The sequence below is a fragment of the Nyctereutes procyonoides genome, unplaced genomic scaffold, assembly GCF_905146905.1.
Source record: "Nyctereutes procyonoides isolate TBG_1078 unplaced genomic scaffold, NYPRO_anot_genome, whole genome shotgun sequence".
Classification (NCBI taxonomy): Eukaryota; Metazoa; Chordata; class Mammalia; order Carnivora; family Canidae; genus Nyctereutes; species Nyctereutes procyonoides.
The window spans coordinates 56,173,753-56,198,194 of NW_026575020.1; the positions used below are offsets into that span (position 1 = coordinate 56,173,753).

At 58.2% G+C, this 24,442-nt stretch overlaps 2 protein-coding genes across 2 annotated transcripts; one reads left to right on the top strand and one right to left on the bottom strand.

Moving 5' to 3' along the window:
- Window positions 1–376: 376 nt before the first annotated feature.
- Window positions 377–11,815, bottom strand: CYGB (cytoglobin). The gene is made up of 4 exons (XM_055332945.1): window positions 11,617–11,815; window positions 5,881–6,112; window positions 5,426–5,589; window positions 377–2,933 (listed from the first exon to the last, which is right to left on the bottom strand). The coding sequence occupies exons 1-4, from the start codon at window positions 11,757–11,759 to the stop codon at window positions 2,900–2,902; spliced, it is 573 nt and encodes a 190-aa protein (XP_055188920.1). The 5' UTR covers window positions 11,760–11,815; the 3' UTR covers window positions 377–2,899.
- Window position 11,816: 1 nt separating this feature from the next.
- PRCD (photoreceptor disc component) lies at window positions 11,817–17,474 on the top strand. The gene is made up of 5 exons (XM_055332946.1): window positions 11,817–12,087; window positions 14,254–14,360; window positions 14,646–14,714; window positions 16,748–16,828; window positions 17,163–17,474. Exons 2-4 carry the CDS (start codon window positions 14,287–14,289, stop codon window positions 16,767–16,769), a joined length of 165 nt encoding a protein of 54 aa, XP_055188921.1. The 5' UTR covers window positions 11,817–12,087; window positions 14,254–14,286; the 3' UTR covers window positions 16,770–16,828; window positions 17,163–17,474.
- The last annotated feature ends 6,968 nt before the right edge of the window (window positions 17,475–24,442 follow it).

The window sequence follows — 24,442 nt, forward strand, 5'->3', positions numbered from 1 at the left end:
TGGCCAGCAGGCCCAGCACGGGCAGGCCCCCAAGGGCCTGCGTCCACCTCCCTGTCCTTTGCCCCACTTCCTGTGATTTCCCTCCTTCATTCACTGCCTTCCTCTTTCCATCTCTGTCCCTCCTCTCTCAAGACTGGCCTTGGCCAGCCCACCCTGTCTCCTCCTTCCATTTGCTGCTTCCCATGGCCTGCTAGTCAAGTCACCCCGTCCCGAGCACGCCCACGTCCCAGTACTATGGCTGGCTTACATCCTCCTCCTCCCGTACCTGCCTTCTTCACTCCTATTTTATTTATTTCACTCTTATTTTATTTTAAGATTTTATTTATTTATTCATGAGAGACACACACAGAGAGAGAGAGAGAGACAGAGACACAGCCAGAGGGAGAAGCAGGCTCCATGCAGGGAGCCGATGTGGGACTCGATCCCGGGGCTCCAGGATCAGGCCCTGGGCGGAAGGCAGGCGCTCAACTGCTGAGCCAACTGGGCTGCCCTTTCACTCCTGTTTTAAATTAGAGGTGACCATGCAGCTCAGAAGGGCTGAGTGACTTGCCCGAAGTCGCACAGCATCAGGAGGCAGTCTGGCTCCAGAGCCCAGCACTCTATCCTGCAGCGCCGCTTCCCTGAAGAGCCTTGCCTGATGCCGTCCTCTCCACTCTGCACTTATGCCTTGTTTGCACAGCTCACTCTTGGCCTCATGTCCTCGTCTTACTCTCTATGAGTGGTATTCATTTATTCTTTGGATTTCTACTGAGCACCTCTGCTGTGCCAGGCCCGGGAGATGAAGCCGTAGCCTGCACTCGAGGAGTTCGTGGTCTGGGAGACAAGACTTTCCCTGTACAGTCAGCTGAATCTTTCCAGGCAGCCAGGAGCCCTCCCAAGGGGCGGAGGCTGCTTCCTGCTTCTCCTGCAGCCCACCCAGGGGTGGTGACCTCCTGGTCCCTCAGCAGGGAGTTGATGCTTTGGCTGTGGCCTCCCTCAGTGAGTGGGGGCTGGGCGGGCTGGCCTGCGGCTGTGGGATGCAGGATACAGGACTTGGGAAGGAGGTCTGGGAGCTGAGAACTTGGGGAAGGTGCTAGAAATTTCAGGCGGTATGAGCACCCTTCCTTTCTCAAGCGCCCTTGGCACTTCCAGGAACGTTGCTCTCCCGGTGCGGAATGCCCAATGCTCGGGTCTGGCAGGTGGGGGCCGATCCTTGACTCTCTCCCTGGAGCATCAGACCAGCAGAGCCCTTCTTCCTGAACATCTCCCCCTGATTCCTCCCTCAGTCATCTTATCCTCCCCCAAAGAGAAGATTTCCAGAACAAAAGATGAAAAGTCCCATGACTTTTCAAAAACAAGCACAAACACCCTTCCTGGCCCTCCAAAGCCCAATCTCCGGCCCTGTGCTTCTGATTAAAACGGGTCGGGGTGTCTGCTCCGGTTGTAAACCCGGACTCAGAGGAGCCTCAGCCAGCTACGGCTGAGGCACAAGTGAGGGGTCCCTGGGGTGGCTCTCCAGAAAAGCCCTGAGCCCCGAGTGAAGGAGGGGAGGCAGAGGCGAGGGGCAGCTGGCAGGAAAAGACAGAACGAGTAGCACAGACATGGGAAGAGCGAGTCTGTTTAATGACACGGCTGGGTCTGGTTACAAACATCAGAAACTACAAAAGGACAGGCAGTTACACGCATGGCTGCACGAGGATGGGACAGGAGGGGACACAGGCACAGCAGCCACAGTAGCTAGGCATCCTTGAGGATGGCACACGTGACCAAGGGGCACACATGGAGGGGGGGGTCCCCAGCAACTCTGACCCAGATGGGTGGACAGGACCATCTGCCAGCCAGCAGCGGGGGGGGGGGGGGGGCGGGGAGGGAAGGCCCTCAGCCCTCGGCCCACAGAGCGCCAGGACGGGATGGAGGCATCTGGCCTGTCATCACTGACAGCAGCGTGGGGCCCCACTCCCGCTGGGCTCCTAGCAGCAAAGGCAGATGGGGCTGGCATTCGAGGTTTCTAGACCACGGCCCCTCCCCCAGGGCTGTCATCCTGTCGCACACTGCCAGCCCCTCAGTCTGCCCTTGCCCATGCTGGAGAGTCAGGGGCCACATCCTTTTGGGGGCAGGGAGATAGAGGTGGGGAAAGCCAATTCCATTTTACTTAGAAGTGGAAAGCAGGAATGTGGGGAGTTGGTCAGAGAATGGGCTGGACTTTGCCGGCAAGCTGGGTCACCCCAACCCTGCTCACTCAGGCCCCTGGGTCACCCCAACCCTGCCCACAGGCATAGATCCTCTCTGTGCTAAGGTGGGACTCCCATCTCCGCCAGAACACTCCGTCCTCTGCTTAGAAGCATGAGCAGGACCCCTCCCTGCCCCACACGCAGGTGGGCAAAACCAAGGCTTTACATGTGCCTCTGGGCCCCCGCAGATACACAGTATAGATATGTATGTATATATATATTTATATATTTTATATATAGATCGTATATAGAATATATCTGTATATATGGTAGGTGAGTGTGCGTGATGCTCTAGATAGGTGATGGGACCTGCATGCTGGTCGGGCAGATAGAGACGGGGCTGGTGTATTCCTGGACAGACTCGGACCTGCCCCGGACTCCTGCCAGCTGCCCAGCTAGGTCTCTGACAGAGAGTAGAAAAGCTAAGAATAGTGGGCCCAGCTCTTGGAGGAGGAGGCGTCCCCCGCCCCACAGGCCGCTGAGCTGGGGTCAGCCTCCAGGCAGCCAGCGCCACCGCCCGGCGGCTCCAGTGGGGACCGTGGCCACAGCAGAGGCTGCCTCTTTCTGGGAAGACGAGTCAGGGATTCTTCAGCTTCCTTGGCACCCAGAGATGGAGGGTCAAGGAGGGTCTTCAGAACTCAGCCTTCTGCTCAAGGTGCTGCCTGGGAGGGGGGAGGAGAGAGGGGGTCCTACGGCCCCGAAGAGGGCAGCGTGGCCGGTGGGCTGTGGACGAGAGAGGAGATGGAGGTAAGAGGTTACAAGAGGCACGGAATGGGGCCAAGGAGCGTGGGGGTCAGGGGAGAGGGATCAGGGGAGGGCAAGGTAGGACGCTCGCTGCCGGGACCCAGCACACTGCCGCTGAAAGTACCCCACCAGACCCAAGTTCTAGCTCCCTCTTTGCTAGGAACCTGCTGCGTGACCTCAGACCAATCAGGGGGCCCTCCTGAACCCCAGATCTTTCTCTCCAACATGTGGATAACATCTGCCTTGCCTACTACCTCTCCGAGGATGGAGTAACATCAACTGTGTGAACCTACTTCACAAACTGCAAAGAACCTTTCCAACGTCAGCTCTTTTTCTATTAATCCTGAGACCCGTGTCCTCCCCGGTTGGCCTGTCTGGGTGCCCTTCTTGCTGCCCATAGGCATTCTCAGCCCTGCAGCCCCTTTGTGCTCACCACCATCCCCCCCCGCCAACGTCCTGACTCCCCCACCCACAAAAAAAATGCACACACACCCGTAAGCAGAGACAGTTCAATAAACAGTGGCGTCTGGCCCACCACTGCTTCCCTGATAAGAGAAGCTGGACGGAGGCCTTCTAGAACTCTGCTCTGTGACTCCCTCCCACTATCTGAACCCATTTGGACCCTGGCTATAGGTTGAGTGTGTAGGCCCCGGGCCCAGGGAGACACGCCTTCTGGGGGCCCAAACCCATGCCTTCAGGAGATCAGAGCCGGGTTGGAGGGGGGGTGAGTGTGCAAAAGGATGAGGGGACAACCCTCAGGACTTCCCAGCTGGGGTGGGGAGAGACCCAAATTTGAGATGCTCAGGACCGATGGAGGCAGGGCTTCAGCCAATCCTGGCTGCAGCCCATCCATTCCCTCCACGAGGAGCAGGACCGGGCAGACGGAGATTCTGGTGGTTTCTTAATGTTTGGGGTTTGGTGAGACGTCAGTCCCAAGGGTCCAGCCGGGGCAAGACATGGGAGGGGACAGGGCTTCGTGTCGGGAAACGCGGACCATGTGTTTCTGATTCACGGGGACTTGGACTGGCCAGCTCTCTCTCCTTCTCCCTCTCCGGTCCCTCTAGGGCCTCTGTAAAAAAGCCCTTTTCTCTAGAAGCAGGAAGTCTTGTCTCCTGGCTGTAAACAAACTCATCTCTGGCAGCTGAGCCGGCCTCTCCGGCCTGGGTGGAGGCTGGGAGGGCAAGCCCCTTCCCCCACTGACCCTCCCTGGCCCGCCGTCTGCTTCCGGCAGTCACCCCGGCTCTGCCAGCACCTCCTGCGGCAGGTAAAGATCTTCTATCTGCTTCCCGTCCAAATCCCCCTCCCCGCCTGGGGATCTGGGGCAGGCCAGGGCCCAGCTGTGCACATCTGGCCTCCTTGCCGGGCTGTAGCCAGAAGTTCCCGAGATTTCTACTCTCCTGGGGTGGTGCCGATGTGGGGGAAGGGAGCAGGAGCAAGCTGGGGCCCGTGTGGCCAGCAGCAGGAAGGTCAGGAGGCCCGGCCTCCCAAGGCCGCCCTCGGGGGACCTCCTCCAGAGCTGGGCCCCGAGGCCTGCGAGCAGGAGGTCCAGGAGGTCCGTGGGCCGCTCGGAGCCCGGGGAGCAGACGCGCCTTTTCCATGGGAAACTGCTGGGAATGTTTCTCGACAACGCGTGTCCTGAGCCGCTGGCTGACCCCTGCTTCCCATTCCCGCCTACGCTCCTCTCTCTCCTTCCTACTCCAGCCCTGCCTCCGCCCCTCCATTGAGCTCCCAGAGCTGCCTGCCCCTTGGGGGCCTGGGCAGGCCGGAGTGTTCCCAGCCACCATGTCTGGGGGCCAGCCCTCCCCTCGAGCTCCGAGTCCGCTGGAGTCCCTGAGGCTGGCCACCCTCCTCGAGCCCATCTCCGCGGCCCTCACCCCAGAACTGGGAACCTGGCCTCTAGGGTCAGCCTGGAAGTAAACACCCCTGAAGGTGTGTGCGGGGTAGCGACACCCACGCAGGCCCCTTGTGCGCTTGGGCATGTGCACGTGTGTGCACACACCCTCGTGATTCTCCTGGCTCCGACCCTGCTGAGGCAGAGGCAGGAGGGAGCACTGGTCAGCATTAGCTGACAAACAGCCCCATGTGATTGGTACCCGGGGAGGAAGTGGCTGGGAGTTAGCCTGGCCTGCCTCTGGGCCCGATGAGCTAGCCTTCCCGCCAGGAACCTCTTAGGGCCTCTCTGCCCTGGGTGGCTGTGGTCTTGGGCCGCTCTGAGTGCTCTTGTGTTCTAGGGAAGGGGATGGCTCTACCCCAGGAGAATCTGTTTGGGGCTCATGGCTCGGAGCAGCCTCTATCTAGTAGGGGCCCGGCCCTTTCCCATTATGCCTCTTCTTACGCGTCAGACCCCAGACCTAGCCTCCCGAAGAGTTCCTGCCCCAGCAGTCAGCTCCTGTGCCCCAGCAGAGATGGGAGACCGGGGGGCGGGGGAGGATGGCGGGGAGGCTGTCCGGCCCACCCTCACCCCTCCTCACGTGGTGGTGTTGGGGACCTGCTGTACCCAGCCCACTTCCTTGTAGGCAGCGGTCACATGGCTGTAGATGAGGCCACGCAGCTTGGCCCAGGCTCTCTGCGTCTCAGGTGGGAAGTCATTGGCAAATTCCTCGGCGATCACCTCCAGAATCACCCCAGAGAGGATCTGGGGGCAAAGGGAGGAGGGAGAAGTAAACACCTGGTTGCCCTGCCTCCTCACCCCCGAAGCCCCCAAGGCCCCCAGCACCCCTTCTGGACAGGGTTTGGCCAAGGGGATCGTTCACAACAGGACAGCCTGGCAACTTTGAGACCCAGCCCCCACCCGATCCTGCAGCCCCCTCCCTGTCACAACCACGTGGGGGTTAGGGGGGAGAGGCTGGGCTGCCCAGTGGTCCCCTCTGTTCCCCAGTGGTGCTCCCAGAGCAGGGCGGGTGGAGGATTGGGCACAGCCACCTACCTTGAAGTACACGGGCTCCACCTTGTGCTTGAGGGCGTGGGCTTTGCCCACAAGGGCGAGCACAGAGGACACCTTCTCCGGGTCGTGTAGGTTCTCCACGACAGTGTTGAGGGCCCCCATGACCCGGCAGGCGTGTTTCCGCAGCTGGGGGCTCCGCTCCATTTCCAGGGGCTCCGTCATGTGCTTGAACTGGCTGAAGTACTGCTTGGCCGATGGAAAGTTCACAAAGAACCTGGCGGGAGGGCGGGGGTGCTCAAGTCGGGGCTGCCTGGGCCCCACCTTGAGGTGGCCAGGGTGACGTGGGGAGCCACCCCAAGGTGGCTTGGGTGATGGGGGAGTCCACTTCAAGAAGGCCAGGGTGATGGGGGGAGCCCACCCTGAGGTGGCTGGGGTAATGGGGGGAGCCCACACCGAGGTGGCCAGGGTGATGTGGGGAGCCCACCCCAAGGTGGCCGGGGTGATGGGGGGAGCCCACCCCGAGGTGGCTGGGGTGACAGGGGAAGCCCACCTCGAGATGGCTGGGTGGTCGAGGTGACGGGGGACCCACCCAAGGTGGCTGGGGTGACCAGGGAGCCCACCCCAAGGTGCCAGGGTGGTGGAGGTGCGGGGTAGGAGAGGCAGGACCAGTAACTCTTTCACCACCGTGTGTAGCGGGCCCCAGACACAGACCCTCCCTCTGGCCGAGCTGGCACGGCCGCCCCGACCCGGGTCCTGGCCATATCTGTGGGCCAGACTTGCACAGACTGTCAGCCCTGTCTCCCAGGCTTCTGTCTTTCTTGCTGTGGCCTCCTTTCCCAGCCCCACCCACCCTCAAGGCCTGCTCCAGGCACAGCAGAGAGGGCCAGAGCTCTAGTTCTGGGCCCCGGGGCCAGCGTGACCTCGGATAAGTGGCACTTCTCTGAGTCTCTGTGTCCTCGTCCATGCAACGGGCATGGTTGTTCCTAGCTTGCCATGAGGATGCACTGGGAAACCGCGTGTGGAGTCCTCAGCACAGTGTGAACACCGGGTGCTCAGTCAATGCCAGTGGGTCGTGATCAAGGTAGAGCTCTCTTTGCAAAAAGTAAAGCCCGAGTGACTTGGCTCAGGTCACCCAGTCACGGAGGGAAGAAACACGGGACAGTTCTCCCGCCAGCTCCGTCTGTTCCCCCCTCCCTACCTGCTTCCCTCCTCTGCCTGCTGCGCTTATTGATGGGCTGATTTAATTACAGCTCCGGACTGGTCTTACCCTCCTGGTGTGAGTCCGTCATTACTTCACATCTGTACATCTCGCTTCTCCAAGAAGCCCGTGCACGTCCTGGGGCAGACCCCAGGTCATTTTAGCGCTCTCCTTCCCTCTCCACTTTACCTGAAATGGCCTAATTCCCCCCAAATATCACTTTCATTAGGTCACTTTCATGCTCACATTCAGTGGCGCCCCACTATCTACTGGACAAAGTCAAAATCCTTAACCTGGGATCTCAGGCTTCCTACAAACTGTCCCAACTCAGCCACCTTCCTCCAGCCCAGTCACTGATGGTAAAACACTCCTCGGGGAGGCCAGCCTTCCTTCCCACTCTTTCTTGCGTTGGACTTGCCCCTCCTACCCCGCTGTGCCCAGGCTGTCCCTTTAAGGCCATTAGGGGTTCCCGCCACCTTTTACCGCTTCTTCCCTTCCTGCCTGTTGGACTGGGTCCCACGACCCAAGGGCAGGGCCTGGGTCTCACACCTGCTGTGACCCATCCCCTCAGCCCAGGGCCCTAGGTCCGCAAGATGACACGGATGCCCTTTGCGTTCTCTCTCCCTGGCAGAGCTGGGCGTTGCAGGAGGTACAGGTACACACTCACACACACTCGATCAGAACTTCAGAAAACGGGGGGATCCCTGGGTGGCACAGCGGTTTGGCGCCTGCCTTTGGCCCAGGGCGCGATCCTGGAGACCCAGGATCGAGTCCCACATTGGGCTCCCAGTGCATGGAGCCTGCTTCTCCCTCTGCCTATGTCTCTGCCTCTCTCTCTCTCTGTGTGTGTGTGTGTAACTATCATAAATAAATTTAAAAAAAAAAGAACTTCAGAAAATGTACGGAATGTCTTGGGCCTGTTTTGTTAGGTTCTCTCACACCTCTGGAGTATCCTCATTTGCGATCGGAGAAAACTGATAATTTGCCAAATCAGCCCTTTGGCCAGAGAGCTGGAACAGATGCAGAGAGAGCTTCTGGCCCAGTCCATCCCGTCAGGCGACAAAGCTGCTGCTGGCGGGGGAGTGGCGAGGACGCAGTCCATGTGGAGACCAAGGGTGACCTTGGGCAAACCACTTCACAACCTCCCCTCTGCAAAAGTGTGAGAGGAGTTCCTCCCACTCGATAGTTCACAGATACACCAGTGAGGACAAATGAGGCAATGAGTCTGAAAATACGTTGGATTTTTCTGGAGACGCACGATATGAAGGACAAATGTAAAGAACCCAATCTGGACCTAAATGAATATTATCTTAGACTTTGGGCACTTCACATTGCAATAAAAATAATGATCGCTGTTTGCCTGGTGCGTTCCAATGTGCAAAACATCTCCACCTGTTATTTCACTTAATTGCCACAACCGGGGATGCCTGGGCGGCTCAGCGGTTGAGCGTCTGCCTTTGTCTTGGGCCGTGATCCCAGGATCGAGGATCGAGTGCCACATCGGGCTCCCTGCGTGGAGCCTGCTTCTCCCTCTGCCTGTGTCTCTGCTTCTCTCTCTGTGTCTTTCATGAATAAATAAATAAAATCTTAAAAAAAATAATTGCCACAACCAAGCAAGCATTGTTATATCCATTTTACTGATGAGGAGCTAACAAGGAAGACTTACTGAGCACTTACTAGATTGTGTCATTAATCCTGCACTAGCCTCCTGAGTTTGGCACTGTTTTTATCTCCGCGTTCTGTTTTAGGAATCTATGCCCAGGGTTGCCCAGCAAAGTGGGTGGCAGGGCCAGGAAGACAGACAGACATCCCCTGCCTTGATGGCTTCCGAATCCTGCCTCGGAGAGACTGCTGTGCCAGGGAGATGGGGGCCTGGGGCCCAACGGGTCTCCTGCCTCGACACCCAGGGCCATTATGGCCCTGAGGAATGACAGTCCCAGGGAGCCCCTCTGCTGCACCAGGGGAGTCTGGGGGCCACGTGCTCCGCTCCCTCTTTCTGGTTTCTGTCCCCAGCCCCAGCACTCCCGACCCTCCAGGTCCGGGCCTGTGCTGTGCTGCGCTGCCTACAGAGGAGAAGCCTCAGCAGCCAGCCTTGGGGAGTTTCTCAGCTCCCAGAGGCATCTGGGCTTCCAACAGAGCCTGAAATAGGCTTGTCTTGAGTGTGAGGGGGGAAGGTGGCAGAGTTACAACCGGGAGGGGAGTCTTCCTAGAGCATGGGTGTTCCCTCTCCACTGGAGTGCAGGTGTGGGGTCTGGCTCCGACCCCAAGACAGCTTTTCCACCACCACCAGCACTGCCACCCCCTTCCTGGCTGTGGACTCCTGGGGCTGGGGTGGGGGGGTAGGGCGTGGGGGTGCAGCTGGCCTTAGCCCAGCAGGGAGGGAGGACCTGAGAGTGATGGGCCAGAGGACTCAGTGTCTCAGGCTCTCACTTGCGCCTGTCCTTGTGGATGTGTGTGAAGTTGGGGAGGTGTGTGTGATAAAAGTTGGGGGGCACAGGATCTGGGGAGGGGCCTTTGGGACACCGGAGAGGCTTATCAATCTTGCCCTCTAGCCCCTTTAACCAATCTTCTCCCCCACCTGGCAGGTTGGGGGGCAGAGAGCAGGAGGAGACCCAGAGGGAGCAGGCTGGTGGGGCTCGGGTCTGGCAGGGAGGAGCTGGGCCAGCGCTGGGCTCCGACCAACACAGAGGTGGGTCTGGTGGAATGTGGCCTGGGCTGACCAGCCGGCTGGACCTCACTGCTGTCTCAGGCCTTCTGGATTAATTGTGGGCCTCTCACTGAGCACAGAGCATAGGGGTAGATGCCACCACCCCCACCTGCCCAAACTGAGCCTCCCTAAGAGTCAGGAATGGGGAACCGTGCAAGCAGGGGCATATATAGGGAAAGACCTTGTCAAGATGTCAGACTCTCCAGAAACAGCCCTGGCCACAGTGTTCAGGTCTTTCCTCTGCACCCCCCACTCCTGGGGGAGGTTGGGTGGTATCCTAGGAGCTGGATCTTGGACACATCACCTCCTCACCCTCCCTGGCAAATGGCAGAGTGTCCAGACAAAATCTCCAAGGCCCTGTGGACTCCGCCTCCTTTCCTTTTGGTGACCCATGTGCTCACCCGGTGCATCCTGAGGCCTGGTGGGCTCTCGGGCGCCGACACACAGCACGCATGGCTGAGAGCCACCCCCCCCCCCAGGGCTGTGTCTGGCGCATCTGTAACGCCACTACCTACCGTGTGCTCGTGTGGGTGCTCCCACGTGAGGGTCTGTGTCTCAGAATGTCTGATGGCTTCGGCATCTGAAATCCCCTCGGAGCTTCCCCACCCCGCCCCCATGTTTCTGGGTCTTGGGGCTGCCCAAATAGCAGCCTTCCTCTGGAATCCTCCTCAAACTCTCGAGTGCTTCTTGCTCTTTTTCCTCCAAAATCTGTTTCCAAGTTGGAATCAGGGCATATCGCTACGGAGCCGGGTAGGTCCCAGGCTTGGGGGAGGCAGAAGGGAGAGAGAGTCAGGGAGACAGAGAAGCCAGAGCCGGGGCTTGGGACTGGGAGGCAGGCATGCATTTCAACTCTCCTTTCCACAAGCAAGAGGCTTCACCCCATCTCCAGATAAGCAGGCTGCCCTGCTCGGTGGTCTGAGATCCGGCTGCTGCCGCTGACAGGGGGTTGGGGGTGAGTGCAGGTCTGGGGCCCCAGGGACCCGCGTGTGTGGGAAGAGAGCATCAATCTGTGGCTCTAATCAGTTACTAGCTCGTGGGGGTTGGGGACGTGGAGTACAGAGGAATGGTATGTGTCCACCAGGTATGTGCAGATGTGTAAATAAGTGTCACTTTGGGGGCATGTGGTACCTGAGTAACCCCCCGAGCCCAACACACACGGCCTTTCCTCCTCAAGTGGCGGTTCCAGGGTGGAGCCCTGACTCCTGACGCTTCTTGCTTTCCCTCCACCATGCTCAGCAGGCATTGTACCCTAGGGACCGGCTGCTTCTCCACTCACCTGGGCCTCACCTGGGAACTCCCTGCTGGCCTACTCTCCCGGGGCAGGAAGGAGCCAGCTGGGAAAGGAGGACCCCAGTGACCTACTGCTTCTGACCTCTATTCTCTGGCCCTTTGCTCTGTCCTTCCCAGAGGCTTTGAACACAGAAAGGGGCCGAGCTGCACAGGGGTCCACTCCTCTTTGTCTCTCTGCTTGGCGGAGCCTCAGTCTTCCCGCCTCTGAAATGGGGCGCCCCCAACTGAAGGGTTGGTAAAATGTGTGTGGCGGCTGGGTTGGGTGGTTGGGGTCGCCGGGGAGGAAGGCACGCCTGAGGGAGCCAGGAGTTCTGAGGCCCCGGCCAGAGGAGGGGGACAGAGGTGCCCTCCTTCTGCGTCTGGCTCCTAGTTCGTACCCCACCGCCCAGAGCCAGGACGGGCTCAGCCAGGGCTTCGCCCACCGCAAGGCGCCCCACGCTGCCTGCACCCCGGGCAGGCCCGGCCCCAGTTTCAGCTGGAGAGGTGGCGCCGGAGCTCGAGCTCGGACCCGGCCGAACCCGCCCCTGCCCGAGCCGCTGCCGTCCTCCCTCCCCCGGGCTCCGCCGGCCGGAGTGACACCTACCTCACCAGGATGGCCACCCCCACGTCCTCGCAGTTGGCATAGAGCCGGGCCCACGTAGCCTGCACCGCCTTCCTCTCCGCCTCGGACAGCTCCTCGCTCCGCTCCCTGCGCTCAATCTCCATCTCGCCCGGCACTTTCTCCATGAGCAGCTCCGAGCCCAGCCCGGCTTGGCTCGGCGGCGGCGGGGCGCGGGCGCGGGGCGCGGGCGCGGGGAGCCGGGCCGGCTGCGTGCGCGGCGGGCGGGCTGGCGAGCGAGGGGTAGAGCGCGCCGGAGGGAGGGAGCGTGTCTGTCTGTGCGCGCCGGGTGTGTGTGTGTGTGTGTGTGTGTGTGTGTGTGTGTGTGCAGGGTATATGTGCGGGGGGCGGGGGACCGCGAGCGGGGGGCGGGGATGTGGTCTGCTGGAAAAATGTTAAAAAAAATAAAGCCGCTCCAAACCCCCGGCCCCGCGTCGCTGAGCCAGCTCCCGCAAGGTGAAGGCTGGGCGGGGTGGGGGCGACGCGGCCGGCGCCCGCGGGCCACCGCGGACCTTGACCGCCGGGCGGGGTGGGGCGTAGGTGTGGTGGGAGCGCGGGGGCCCCGGGGGAGGGGGCGGGCGCGCGGCGCGGGGCCGCGCGGGCCGTGCAGGAGTGCGCCCCGGCGGGCGGGCGGGCGCGGCTCGGGGGCGCGGGGTCGGGCTGCGCGGCGGGCGGGGTCGGGCGCTGTGCCGGAGCGCACCGTGCACGCGGCGGGGAACCGACTCAAAGTGAAACACTCCCAGGCGTCTGCGGCCGACGCCGCCCGAGGGGGCGGACGCAGCCCCTCCGGCGGCGCGGGGTCCCGGCTGAGCTCGCGCTCGCTCCCGGCCCCTCCCCTGCGCCGCTCCCGGAGCTCCGCACCCCAGGCTCCGGGGCTTCGGGACCGGGGGCGCCTCCCGGCTCCAATTCCGTCCTGGAATCCGCCGCCGCGGGGATGGGGGCCGGCGGTCGAACTTCAGCGCCAGAGGCCTGGGCCCCCCTTCCTTCCGGCCAGCGCACCCCCCCCCCCCCGTACGTGCACAGGGCGTCGGAAAAAAGTCCCTGGGTGCCTTATTAATGACACAGGCAGGCAAAAAAACAGGCGCTGCCCAGAATCCCGACCCTGGTGGAGGAAAGTCCGCAGGCCAGGCAGCCGGCAGGGCAAAAAGAAGTCCTGGGGGGAAGGTGTCAAAAATCTTGGGGAGGCCCAGGCCCTGGAGACATCTCAGCTACGATGGCTGAGGTTCTGGGAATGGGGGAGACAAATTCTCGGCCTGGTGGCCCTGCTCAGCGAGGTGTGAGGGCCGCTGGGCCAGAGGTGGGGGCTGGAGCTCAGAGCCACAGGATCCCCCCTGCTGCAAGCAACTGTTCAGACCCGGGGCGGTCAGGTGGCACCTCTGACTCCCAGCCCAAACCTGATGCCAGTGTCCACTTCTCCCCATTGCTCCCTCGCGACCCCGCCCTTCTCAAGACTTGGTGTCCCTCTGCAAGTGCGAGAAGAGGTCGGCTCACCTCTTCCGCTTTGGCTTATGTATTTTAAAAATCGTTTTTCAAAGTAGAGAGCCCAGGTGCAGCCCCAGCTCTGGCCCTCCCTGGGAGCCTGGGCAGGAGACCCCTTGACACGGCTTCCATCTCCTTGGAGGGAAGGAAAATCCAGTGCAGACCTCTGGGGTTTTTGGAGAGGGCTGGAGGAGGCTGGATGCTCAGACCCCTGTGTGCTCCACATGCTGCCTGGGCCACCTCACTGAACCCCCCTGACAGGACACCCGATGCGGTGCCCTTCCAAGTGGCTGCTCAGAAGCTTTGCACTGGGAAAGCAAGTATTCGCTATTTCTATTTAGTATTTCTATTTAGCTTTATCTCATCTTTTACAAGTCTTATGTGTGTTTATTATGCAGGACTGTATTCGCACAGAAGTGGAAGATCTAACGTATGAGCAGATGCATATACTTATTTCATGAGTGCACACTTAAATCCAGTCTTTTATGGAAGGGGCTATGGAAATCAGTAACATTTGGGGAGGACTGTCCAGAGGGGAGAACGCAACCGCTCAGCCGGCCCTCCACTCCCTGGCCTCCCTTGTCTTTCTGGCTTCATCATCTAATATTCTTCCTCCCCTCCCCATGGCTCTCCATGACATCATTGTTCTGCCAACACTCAACTTCCAGTTGCTGGAACATGCTCTGTGCTTTCGTGTCAGCAGCCCCGGAAGAGTCTTCTGTTGGGGGGGTGGGGAGGTAACCTTCCTCGAACACCTGCAAATTCCAATGTCCCCAGCTCCTCTCCCAAGCATTCCCTGACACATGCAACTCCGAAAGTGCTCTGCGGGTGACTCCCATCACCCAAGTCGCTCTACTGTGGTCATTAATGTGACTTGCCAGCTCAAGTGTCTAGACTAGAAGCCCCTTGAGGGTTAGGCCCAGGTCCTAGTCACATCTGTATCCAGAACGGACAGCTTGATTTACCCTGCCACCACAGGCGACAACTTGGGCCCAGTGAGGTTAATCAGTCTGCACAAGGTCGGGTCGGCTGACCCCACTAATCAGCTTGAGCCTCCTAATCCAGTGGCAGCAGGAACCTCAGGATGGGCAGCAGTGGCTTGTGAGAGTAGCCGGCAGGGCCATTTTGGCCTTTTTCCTGCAGACTCTGTCCGGGAGGGGATGGGGCAGCTGAGCCATGTGCACCACCCTCTTCCTACTCAGCACCTTGGCCATGCTCTGGCGCCGCCGGTTCGCCAACCGGGTCCAACCGTGAGAAGCTGATGGGGCCATGGGCAGGGGTGGGGAGAGAGGAGAACCTAGGGGGTGAAGGGTGGTGCAGGGGCTGCCTGGACCTCCTGGGAGGCTGGAGGGCGGGGAGGATTTGCAGGGAGGTCCAGAGAGGTTTCCCATCAGAGCACGCGGGGGGCGGGGGCTCGCAGGTGCTCCGAGACTCTGGCTGGAGTCCCCGGTCCCCCAGCCCAACACGGCCAGGACAGGGGGGTCTGGGCCCGGGGGGTTCCCACAGCTCTTCCAGCCTCTTCCTCCCGCCCACAGGGAGCCCAGCGAAGCAGACGGGGCAGTCGTGGGCAGCAGGTCGGAGAGAGACCTCCAGTCCTCGGGCAGGTAAGGCAGAGAGTCTGGGCTGGGGGCGGCAGGGTGCGTCGAGGAAGCGGCTGCCCTGGCCGCCCCGACCGTCCCTGGCAGGCACATGAGTGCACCCGAGCCAGCGCGCCGGGGCCCCTCGCCCCAGCCACCCGGTCCCCGTGTGCCCGGTGGGCAGCCTCGGTGTCTGTGCTCCCCCGCGGCACTGGGCGCCCCGGCCTGTCCTCTGCACCGCAGCTGCTCTGCTTTGCCCGAGAGCGGGGTGGTCCCCCGGGTCCCATCGGAAGGCGCGGGGGGCCCGCAGAGGATGGGGCAGGAGCAACTCCGCGCGGCCGGCTCGCTGCCCTTCCCCCTCCCCGCGGCCCCCGCTCCGCCTCAGCCGCTCCCCTGCCCCGGCGGCCGGCGGGATTCGCCCACCGGCCCCCAATAGGAGGCGCAGGAGCGGCATGACGTCATCGGCACCGCCTGCCATTGGCTGGGCCGCTCCTGCGGGCAGGTCGCTGTCTCCAGCGGCCGAAAGTTAACTCTTCCCTAGGCGGAAGCCATGTGGCCAACACAAGGGGGGAAGTTTGGGGAACTTCTGGATTCTTCCTTCCCTGGGTGACCAGTGTCCTTTGATGTTAGGGGCTCCTATGCCCAACAAACCACGGAAAAATCAACATCCATTTATTAAGAACATACCGTCGTGCGTGTTCTTTTGTGCCCTCGGACCCACCTAGTGGGGGAGTCCTGTGTGAAGGGACATTCTCTCCTGCAAAAGGTCTACTAGCCTTCTCTCGACTCTAGTGGGACAAAGCACATGATGCCCTTGGGCTCCGGGGCCTGTGGCTGGAGGGAGTCTCCCCACAGCGCTCAGATGGCTGAGCCAGTGAGCCTGCCTGCCTGCTGGGGCACCCCACCTGCGCTCTGGGTGTGTAGGACCCGCCTGGGTGCCCCTCAGCCATGTGGAGACTGGCGAGCCATGAGAATGGGAATATGTCTCCGTATGCGGCCCCAAATTCCTCCTCGGTGCTGGGATTCCTCCAAGCTCTGAATGTCAGGAGGGCAGCCCTGGGCATGTGCCCGAAACAGGCATTTCTGGGCCGCCCTTCCTTGACAATCTAGGCTAGCTGAGATGGTCATGATACTACCCAAGTACGCCTGCTGGTGAAATGGGCTGACATAGGTGAAATGATGAGCACTGGGCCTCACGCAGAGCAGGCCCTTGAATGACTGGTCCTCCCTGTTGAGTTTGGGTCTGGAGGCGGACAGCCAGAGTCCACATCCTGACTCCCTGCTTCCTGACCGAGAGCCTCTGGGAAAGCTATGTGATCTTTCTATTTGTATATAAACTGGGATTAATAACAGAATGGTGTGGGGTGTTTGTGAGGTTCAAATTGAGATCATCCTAAAGCACTTGGCACGAAACAGCTGTTTAATAAATGCTGGCTAGCTATTCTCCTGTTGTTACCTGGCTCTTGATCAGTGTTCTATTCTTCCCTTGAGGTCTCTTAAACATTAACTCACTTGGAAGTTGTAACATCCCCAGAGGGTTGGCAAGACAAGTGTTTCTATCTCTTGTTAATGGGGGAGGAAACTGAGGGACGGGGAGGCGGGGAGGCGGGAGGCGTCAGTTATTCACTCGAGGTCATCCATCCTAGTTGTGGCTGATGGCAACTGACTTCAGGTAGTCGGTCTCCTCTACATGAAATGGGCCTGGACCCTCCCTGTCAGGAGAAAAAAGCTGAGTCTGGACCATCTGGCCCAGCCTCGTGGGGTCTAGCCAGAAGGAAGCAGTTGCCTGTTAACTCCCAGGGACCCAGTTAACTGGAAAAATCAGCCTAACATCCAACACCTCCTGCTTCGGGTGGCTGTTGTGAAGGGCTGGTCTGGGGAGCAGTAGGCATGACATTTCTGCTCTGCAATTCCACAGTCACAAATTCCAGCTGATTTCCTGGCTGCTCCTACCCCTCAGTAGTGGGGTGCCTCTCTAGGCATGGGGCAAAGGGAAGAAATCGGGAAACACGGGAAGGACGTCCCTTTCAATCCGCTGACTCCCATGCTTTTCTGTTTAGAAAGGAAGAGCCTCTGAAGTAAGTCTTCACCCGGTCAGGCGGAGCTCGGCCCCAGGGACTGGGATCAGCTGGCAGAGGCAGGTAGGGCAGGGCTGCAAGCCTTGGAAGGTAGAGGGCTGGGCTGGGAACAAGGCAGGCTCTGCAAGGCCTGGCCATGAGGGAGCAGAGCTCCATGGAGGGTACACAGAAGGCGGGTGGCCTCTCATCAGCTCCTGTCTCGAGCCTGCTGTGGTCCGGGCCATGGCGCAAGGCTTTGTTAGTTTTAAGGGAAGGGCGTGTGGTGAAGTGGTGGTCATGCTGGCACTGTAGTGCCGGAGGACTTCTAAGGGAGAGGGTGTGCTCTGGAATATCCATTCTGCAATGCAAGACCCTGCCTTGGGATGGGAGGAAGTGCCAATCTGGTTTTCTATTTCAGTTCAAGTCCCGGCTGGCCTCTTACCCACAAAGCATGCTGTGGTGGAAGCAGCAGTAGCAGCAAGAAGAAAAATGGGAAAAAGCAGTCATCAAGAAGGTAGACTCCTCCCTTTGAGTCCCTGGACCTGCCTGGCCTCCCTTTGCCCCAGACCCTGGTGGTGGGGCTCCTGAAGCAAGGCAGGGCTGGGGCAGGCTGGAGGGCAAAGAGGCTCCTTGCCCTGGCTTGGGCTCCCTTCCTCTGAGGTCCTGAGGATAGTCTGAGGCAGGCCCAGAGAGGGACTCAGGTTTCTTATGGAAGGGCTTCTCATTCATCCCTAATATAATCCTTGCAATGACCCAAGAAGACCGGGCGTATTATTATCCACACTTTTGGAAATGAGGAAACAGAGGTTAAGGAATCTGTCCAGTGTCATCCAGCTAGTTAATCCTGTCCCCCCACCCCCGCCCTCCCAGCCTCCTATGGAGGCTGCAGAGCCCACACTCTTACCCACCAGGGCACAGGCCTCTCTGAAACCACCTGGAAGTTTGCAGCTTGCAGCTGCTATGTGAGAGCAGGGGTTCCACGGGCCCGGCAGCCCCAAAGCCTGTGGTCCAAGGCTGTGTGGTAACAGTTTGCCATGGTGGCGCTCTAGTTTCCAGGGCACTTGCCTCTCCCCGGTCCCCAGAGCTCACCCCGTCACCAGCCACTCTGCTGCAGTTCTCAATAAGAAATGCCAGCTGGGATCTGTGACATGTCTGCCTGCGGCTGGAAGGAAGCATCTCTCAACCTGTCCTCTGAGCGTGTCTTCTGCGCGCCTGTGTGCATGCGTGCATGTGTTCCAAAGGGGCAGTCGCATGTGGGAAGGGAAGAAGCCTGACACTTGTTCTTGTCAATCTGCTGACTGCTCAGTACCACGGCGGCTCTGCCATTTCTCCCTCACAGTCCTGCTCGACCCAGAGCAGAGATCAAAGCAGATTTCTGCCTCTGCTCCCTGAGATCCAGGCGCAGACCTGCAGGCAGCTGCTCCGGACTGTCTGGAAGCCATTCATCATGCAAAGCGCCTCCCCACCAAACCCCTGCCTGCACGTGCATCGTCCCCCACCATTGCCATCCAGCCCCCAGGGTGGGCGGGGAGGTCCCTGCCTCCCTGCACCCCACCCCCAGGCCATCAAGAGGCAGGAGATGGGGAGTTCTCTCGCAGCAGCCTGTCTGCCGCCCTGACTCCACATCTGAGGGAAGGAAGGAAAGGGTGAGATGCCGCAGACAGAGGGGACCACGCTGAAGCCATGGGGGAGGGGCTGCTGATCTTGCCATGGAAGCCTCTAGAAGTAGGGCAGGGTGGAGGCAGGGGAAGGGTCAAACCAGGGGAAGGAGCTGTGCCCTGGAATGGCAACAGAGCCCCACCGCCCACTTGACATGGGCCAGGAGTTCGTGACCACCTGTCTCAGCTCCTGTCAGCCTGTCTTTCTCCTGTGAGGTGTTGGCCTTCCTTGGTGACAGGGCTGTCGGGCTGAGGGCCAGGGGCACCGTTCCTGGGGCCCCCGTCTGCGTCCCCAAGCCCACCTGTGTATTCATCCTCTAATCTGTTTGCCATGCTTCTGTCACTTCAGCCTCGGCTCTGCTCTCTACCATTTCCACGTTGCCTGCCTCCTTGCACTAGTCTGAGGAATTGTCAGGCCAAGGTCACCTGGCTGGACAGGGGCTGGCCCGCGGCCCAGACACACCTCCATGAGGCGACACCCCTTCACCGCACTGTTCTAGGGACCTGCTCAGGAGAGGGTGGCTCCTCCGGGCCTTGGTCCCAGAGGGAAGGAGAGAAGGCGAAGGGAAGGGCTGCTGGCGATGGGGGGACTGTGTCGGCTGGCCTTGGCGGTTGCCCGGGCCCTGGCAGCTGGGGTGCCATGTGGGCTGGGCGGGAGGGGCCCTCTCCCCCAGGGAGCAGGCTGGCTTCGGTGGGAGCAGATTGTGTTTACACCTTCCCCACACACCCAGCCCACGCTCGCCTCTTATTCCCCGGGACTCTCCCACCCCTGGGCTCTCTCTGCACCACGGGCACGTTTGCAGCTCCTCTCCTGCTGCAGGAAGTTGCCGCCCTCAGCAGAGCGCTCCTCTACAGAAGGCTGCCAGGGCCCAGGCGCTCCCTTCTCGGCCCACTATCTCCCGTCGTGGGGGGGGACCCAGTGTCCCCAAGAGGCTGAATCCACCCACCCCCGATTTCCTTGGAAAACAGCTGCTGCTTGGGAATGGGGGCAGGAAGGAAAGCCCGGGGGCTTGGCAGACTTGACCATAAGAGGAGGGAAGGGATTAAGGGCAACCAGAGAGAGAGGGCCGAGAGAGCCTGGGCGCCTCTGGCCTCAGGGTGCATGAGATAATGTAGAATTTAAGCTCGGGGAGTCCAGCTCCAAGCTCTGGATTTGAATCTTGACTCCACCATCACTTCCCAGTTCTGTGGCCTCGGGTGGGTTACTGAATGTAAACCTGTCTCAGAGTTGTAAGGGTTAAATTAGATAATGGGTATAAAGTGCTTTGCGCACTTAGTAAGCGCACAGTATATCTGAGCCCAGGGTGGGGGGACAGTGTTTGTGAGCTGTCAGCCACTGAACAACTGGTCACCTTGCAACAATAGTAGGTTCAGAACAGCTAGTCCTTTACCTCCTCACCCCATGGTCCTTCCTGCCCTGTCTTTCCACATACACAACAGCAGGGTGATGGGCAGTTCTGGAACAAACCAGAGCCCAGCACAGGGGCACCTGGTAGGACCCAGCACCCGGGAAGGCTGGACGATGGAGCACCACGGTTGCCTCTGGGTGCCTGGAACCCTGTCCCCACCTCCAGTGGGAGTCCTGACCTGGACACCTTCCCTCCAACTGGCTCTGCGTCCCCGAATGAATCTCAGCTCCTAGAGAAGACAGGAGGCCATGGCCCTGGTGCCTTTATGGTCCTCTGTCTGAATGCTAATCTCTCTACTGGCTGGAGCCTGAGTGACAGGGAAAAGGCGGTTCTGAGCTGCAGGGTGGCCGAGGGCGGCAGGCGGGAGCAGGGAGGTGCTGTTGTCTGCTACTTCTGTGGCTGCTGCCAGTCTCTCCTGGAGATGGGAACATGACCAGAGAGCTAATGAGGTGGCGGGGGTGGGGGTGGGGGAGAAAGGGAGGCAGACGGAGCAGCTGCAGCAGCTGCCACTGCCCTGTGTCACCCCAGGGTGCAAATGCCGCCACGGGGAGCACCCCGCCCATCCCGAACTGTGTGGCTGTGCAGATGTGGGCAGGATGGTCCTGGGCACAGGCCTTGGTCCAAGACCAGGCAGGCGTGGTACTTGATCTGAGGCGGGCATCATGGCACAGGAGCTGGTCCCAGGGGTGCCCGGGGACCTTTATAGAACCTCAGTCGGGAAGAAGCCCAAGACCTTGAGCCAGAGGGAAGTAATGCTTCTTTGTGAGCCTCAAAAGGAGGGAAATGGCCAAGGTTTACAGTAATATAATGATACTAATATTATTATTAATAATGGCTAATGTGTCTCAAACGCTTCTTATGTGCTAGGCGCTGTGCCAAGTGCTTTATTTATATGCATTGTCTCATTTATGGGGCAGGAACTGTTGTCAGTCTCATTTACCCAATAAGGAAAGTGCTTGCTCAAGGTCACCCACAGGGAGTAGTGAAGCCAGGACGTGTTCCCCAGCAAGGTGATGTAAAAGCCTGTGAAGGTGTTGGGCCTCGAGGACATCCTGGGAGTGTGACCTGTCCACCAGGGCACAGGGCATGAGAGCTGGCAACCCTCCCTGGTGATACTGCCGCTGCTCAGTCTGCAGAAACTCATCATTCCAGGCTGGACCAGACTCTGGGCCCCGAGGGCAGTGACCAGAGCCACCTTTCCAGGATCTGTCATGCTCCTCAGGGAGGAAGCAGTGGCCACTGGCAGGGATGACAGATATCAAGGTTGTCACTCATTGCTGCTGTTGCTCTGTTGTTTCCTCCAACCAGGGGCAGAGCCATGGGGGTAAGCGAGGGTGGCAGCCAGCAGCCCAGCCAGAGAAGGAGGAGCTAGAGGAGGAAGGCTTTGTTGTTTGTTTTTACAGGGGGAGGGTGCAGGGCTTTAAGGAGGTGACTTCAAGACCTGCTGACTTTAGTCATAAACTGGTACCTAAGGGTGCGGGACCCTCTCTGTGGGATACATATGCCCCCTAGTGGGGATTAAGCCTGGAGGGTGGCTGAGAAAATTAAAGCAAAACAAAACAAAACAAGATTTACTAATAGGTTATATGACCTCCGAACCTGGATAGGAAGGGCCAGGGCTGGCCCTGTGTCCCCGAGATTGCACAAGCACGCACAGGTTTAAGACAATTTGCAGAACCCAGGTGAACGAAGCATTGAAAGAAATTATTTAATTTATTCCTTGGTCATTTATTTAAGAAGCATGTATCAGGAGCCTGTGATGTACACACCCTGTGGTAGGTGTTGGAGTCAGACAGCAATCAAAGGGACGGTGCCCGATGTGCCAATGAAGACTACAGAAAGATCCTGGCCGAGGAGGCCAGTTGTGCAAGCTCAGCCACTGCCTGCCACGACTTTTACTTCTCTGGACCTCAGTCTCCCCATGTAATAGGCAGTGTTGAACCCAAGTGGGCTGGTGCAGAGGATGGGAATTCCGGACCACTGACTACCCTGGTAAAATTAAGGGGATGGACTGCTTGACCTCCGGGGATCCCTTCCAGATTCAAGACAAGCTACAGTGGAGAGTGTTTGGAGGTGCTGACGACAGTGACTCACCCACTCAGCAAGCGTGTATGGAGCTCCTGTATGCCAGGCATTGTGGGTGACAGAAATGAAGTGCCCAGAAAACTGAACAAAACTGAAGAAGCAACAGACACTTGACTACAAGGAACATCCAAGATGGTGATCCCATGACCACCTCAGCATCTGCCTCCCATGGGTCCCTGCCTGAGCACAGGGAGGGGTAACCCAGAGGACCAGAGGACTGCAGTGGTCTTGTTCAGGTGAGGAGACAAGATCAGAGCTCAGAACAGCATTCTGTTCCTAAAAATATACACACACATCAATGGCATCCCCAAAACAGACACAACGAAGATGATCCAATGGAGAAAGAAAAGCCCTTTTGAGGAAACACAAAAAGTGCTAACCATAAAAGAAAAAACAGATAAATTGGACTTGATCAAAATTCTTGGAAAGACTGGAAGAGAATACTAACCAAGCAAAAATCCGAACAAGGGCCTGTATCCAAATATATATAAAGAACTTTTACAACTCAATAAGAAGACGGCAGCCCAACGGAAAAGTGGGGGAGGGTTTTAATAGACACTTCGCAAGAAACTAGACATATGGCAAATAAACACATAAAAAGATACACAACATCCTAAGCCATCAAGGAAATGCAAATTAAAACCACAATGAGATACTACTGCACCTCACCAGAATGGATAAAAGATGGACCATAATAGACGTTGGTGAAGGTGTGGAGCAACTTGTAACCCTGTCATATGTTGCTGGGAAACCCGTTTGGCAGTTTCTTAGGATGTAATCCAAGAGGAATGAACATGTAGGTCCACACAAAGATTTGTACAGAGATGTTCACAGCAGTGTTATTATCAATAAGAGATCCAAACTGGAAACAACGCGCAAATAGCCATCAGGAGGTAAATGGATAAACAAAAAAAAAAAAAAAGGAGGTGGTGTATTCACACAATGGAATACGATTCAGCAATAAAAAGGCAATGAGCTACTATGTGAGCCATAACACAGGGCAATGAGAGAAGCCAGATGCTAAAGAGCACCTACAGTATGAATCCATTTATAGGAGATTCTAGAACAGGCAATAACTAATCGGGAGTGGCAGAAAGCAGATCAGTGGTTGCCCGGGGCCAGGGCTGGATATGGAGACTGTGAAATAGCAGGAAGGTACCCTCCAGGGGGATGGAGATGTTCTAAATTGAGACTGGGGTTGTGGTTTTATGGGTGTATCACTGGCTGGACTATTTTAAATGGATGCACTTTGTTATATGTAAATTATACCTCAATAAAGATGACTTAAAGAGTTAAAAAAAAAAAAAAAGAACTACGAGAATGAAGACCTGATCCTTGTCTTGCTTACAGTCTAGTGAAAACGCCAGATGTGAAAACAAACAACCATAAGGCGGTGAGTAGCCTAAGAAGCATGCTCAAATAACAAGAGTTCTGTTTATGAACGGCTCCCTCGCGCCAGACCCACAGAGGTGGCTTGGCGTCACTGTTCTAGAAGTCCAGATAAGAAAAGAGGCTGAGATGGAGGGGAAGTTGTTCACGCAGGATTACTCAGCTAGAATCAGCAGGCCTGGGACTGGGCTCCAAGGCTGCCTGGGTTCAGAGCAGGTGCCACAGCAGCCTGCGGCAGGACACCAAGCAGAGAGCTCAGGACTGTTGCAGCTTCTCAGGTGAGACTTTGCGGAAGAGGTATTGACACAGGAGTTGGAATTTGCTCAGCAGAGGAGAGGATGCAGGGAAGGAAATTTCAAAGCAAAGGGAACAAACAATATGAGCAAAGGCTGGGCAACACTTGTGAGAAGGCAGGGTTCCTGGGAATGGAGAGACGTGTCCCGAAAAGAGCAGAAGAGGTCAACAGGATATTACATGTTCTTCGCATTCACTTATTTTTTTAAGAACCTATTAAGCAATAATTTTTACGAGAGGCAACAGCTCTGCAGGGAAGGCAAGTGATGTATGTGCTCTTGGCAAATGCAGGGAAGAACCCACCGTGATGCCAAGGTCGCCTCTTTAGGGAAAGGGGTTCTCCATGTGACATTTCTCCTCCTCCAGGAGGTTAAGGCTGTGTTCCAGGATCCCAGGTTTCTGCTGAACACCCTTTGTGGCACTCTTTCACGGTCCTGAGAAATCCCAGGAGGAAAAAAAACAAAAACCCCGCCTGTGCTTTTTATGCTGGGCTTTCTGGCTGGAGGAAATCAAGTCACTGGAGTGAAGCAAAATGTGTCACACTGTCATGGTGCGTTCTTCTGGAAACTCAGCACAGCAGTGAGGTGTGGAGGCTTTGAGGCTGGACTGGCTGAGGTCAGATCTCAGCGCTCTTTCACACTGATTACTTTCCCCTTTCTGCACTTTGGCTTCTTTAGAAGATTGCAAAAGAGGGGTGATCATAAGAGGGCAGATGTGACAATAAAGGGACAGTACGTGGAATGTGCTCAGTCAGACTCATCGAGTCTGAGATGTTAATTTAGCCTGTACAGCCTTTTGTATGACAGTCAGGGCTCCATAAATCAGTTTTTTAAAAAGAAGGTGCTTAGAGCAGAGCCTGGCCT

Coding starts and splice junctions, on each gene's coding strand:
- CYGB (XM_055332945.1), bottom strand. CDS start 11,759: ATGGAGAAAGTGCCGGGCGAGATGGAGATTGAGCGCAGGGAGCGGAGC. Junction 6,113..11,616: donor GGGGTGGCCATCCTGGTGAG/GTAGGTGTCACT, acceptor CCCTCCCGCCAG/GTTCTTTGTGAACTTTCCAT. Junction 2,934..5,425: donor CAGGTCCCCAACACCACCAC/GTGAGGAGGGGT, acceptor TCTCGTCCACAG/CCCACCGGCCACGCTGCCCT.
- PRCD (XM_055332946.1), top strand. CDS start 14,287: ATGTGCACCACCCTCTTCCTACTCAGCACCTTGGCCATGCTCTGGCGC. Junction 14,361..14,645: donor TTCGCCAACCGGGTCCAACC/GTGAGAAGCTGA, acceptor TCCCGCCCACAG/GGAGCCCAGCGAAGCAGACG. Junction 14,715..16,747: donor GACCTCCAGTCCTCGGGCAG/GTAAGGCAGAGA, acceptor TTTTCTGTTTAG/AAAGGAAGAGCCTCTGAAGT.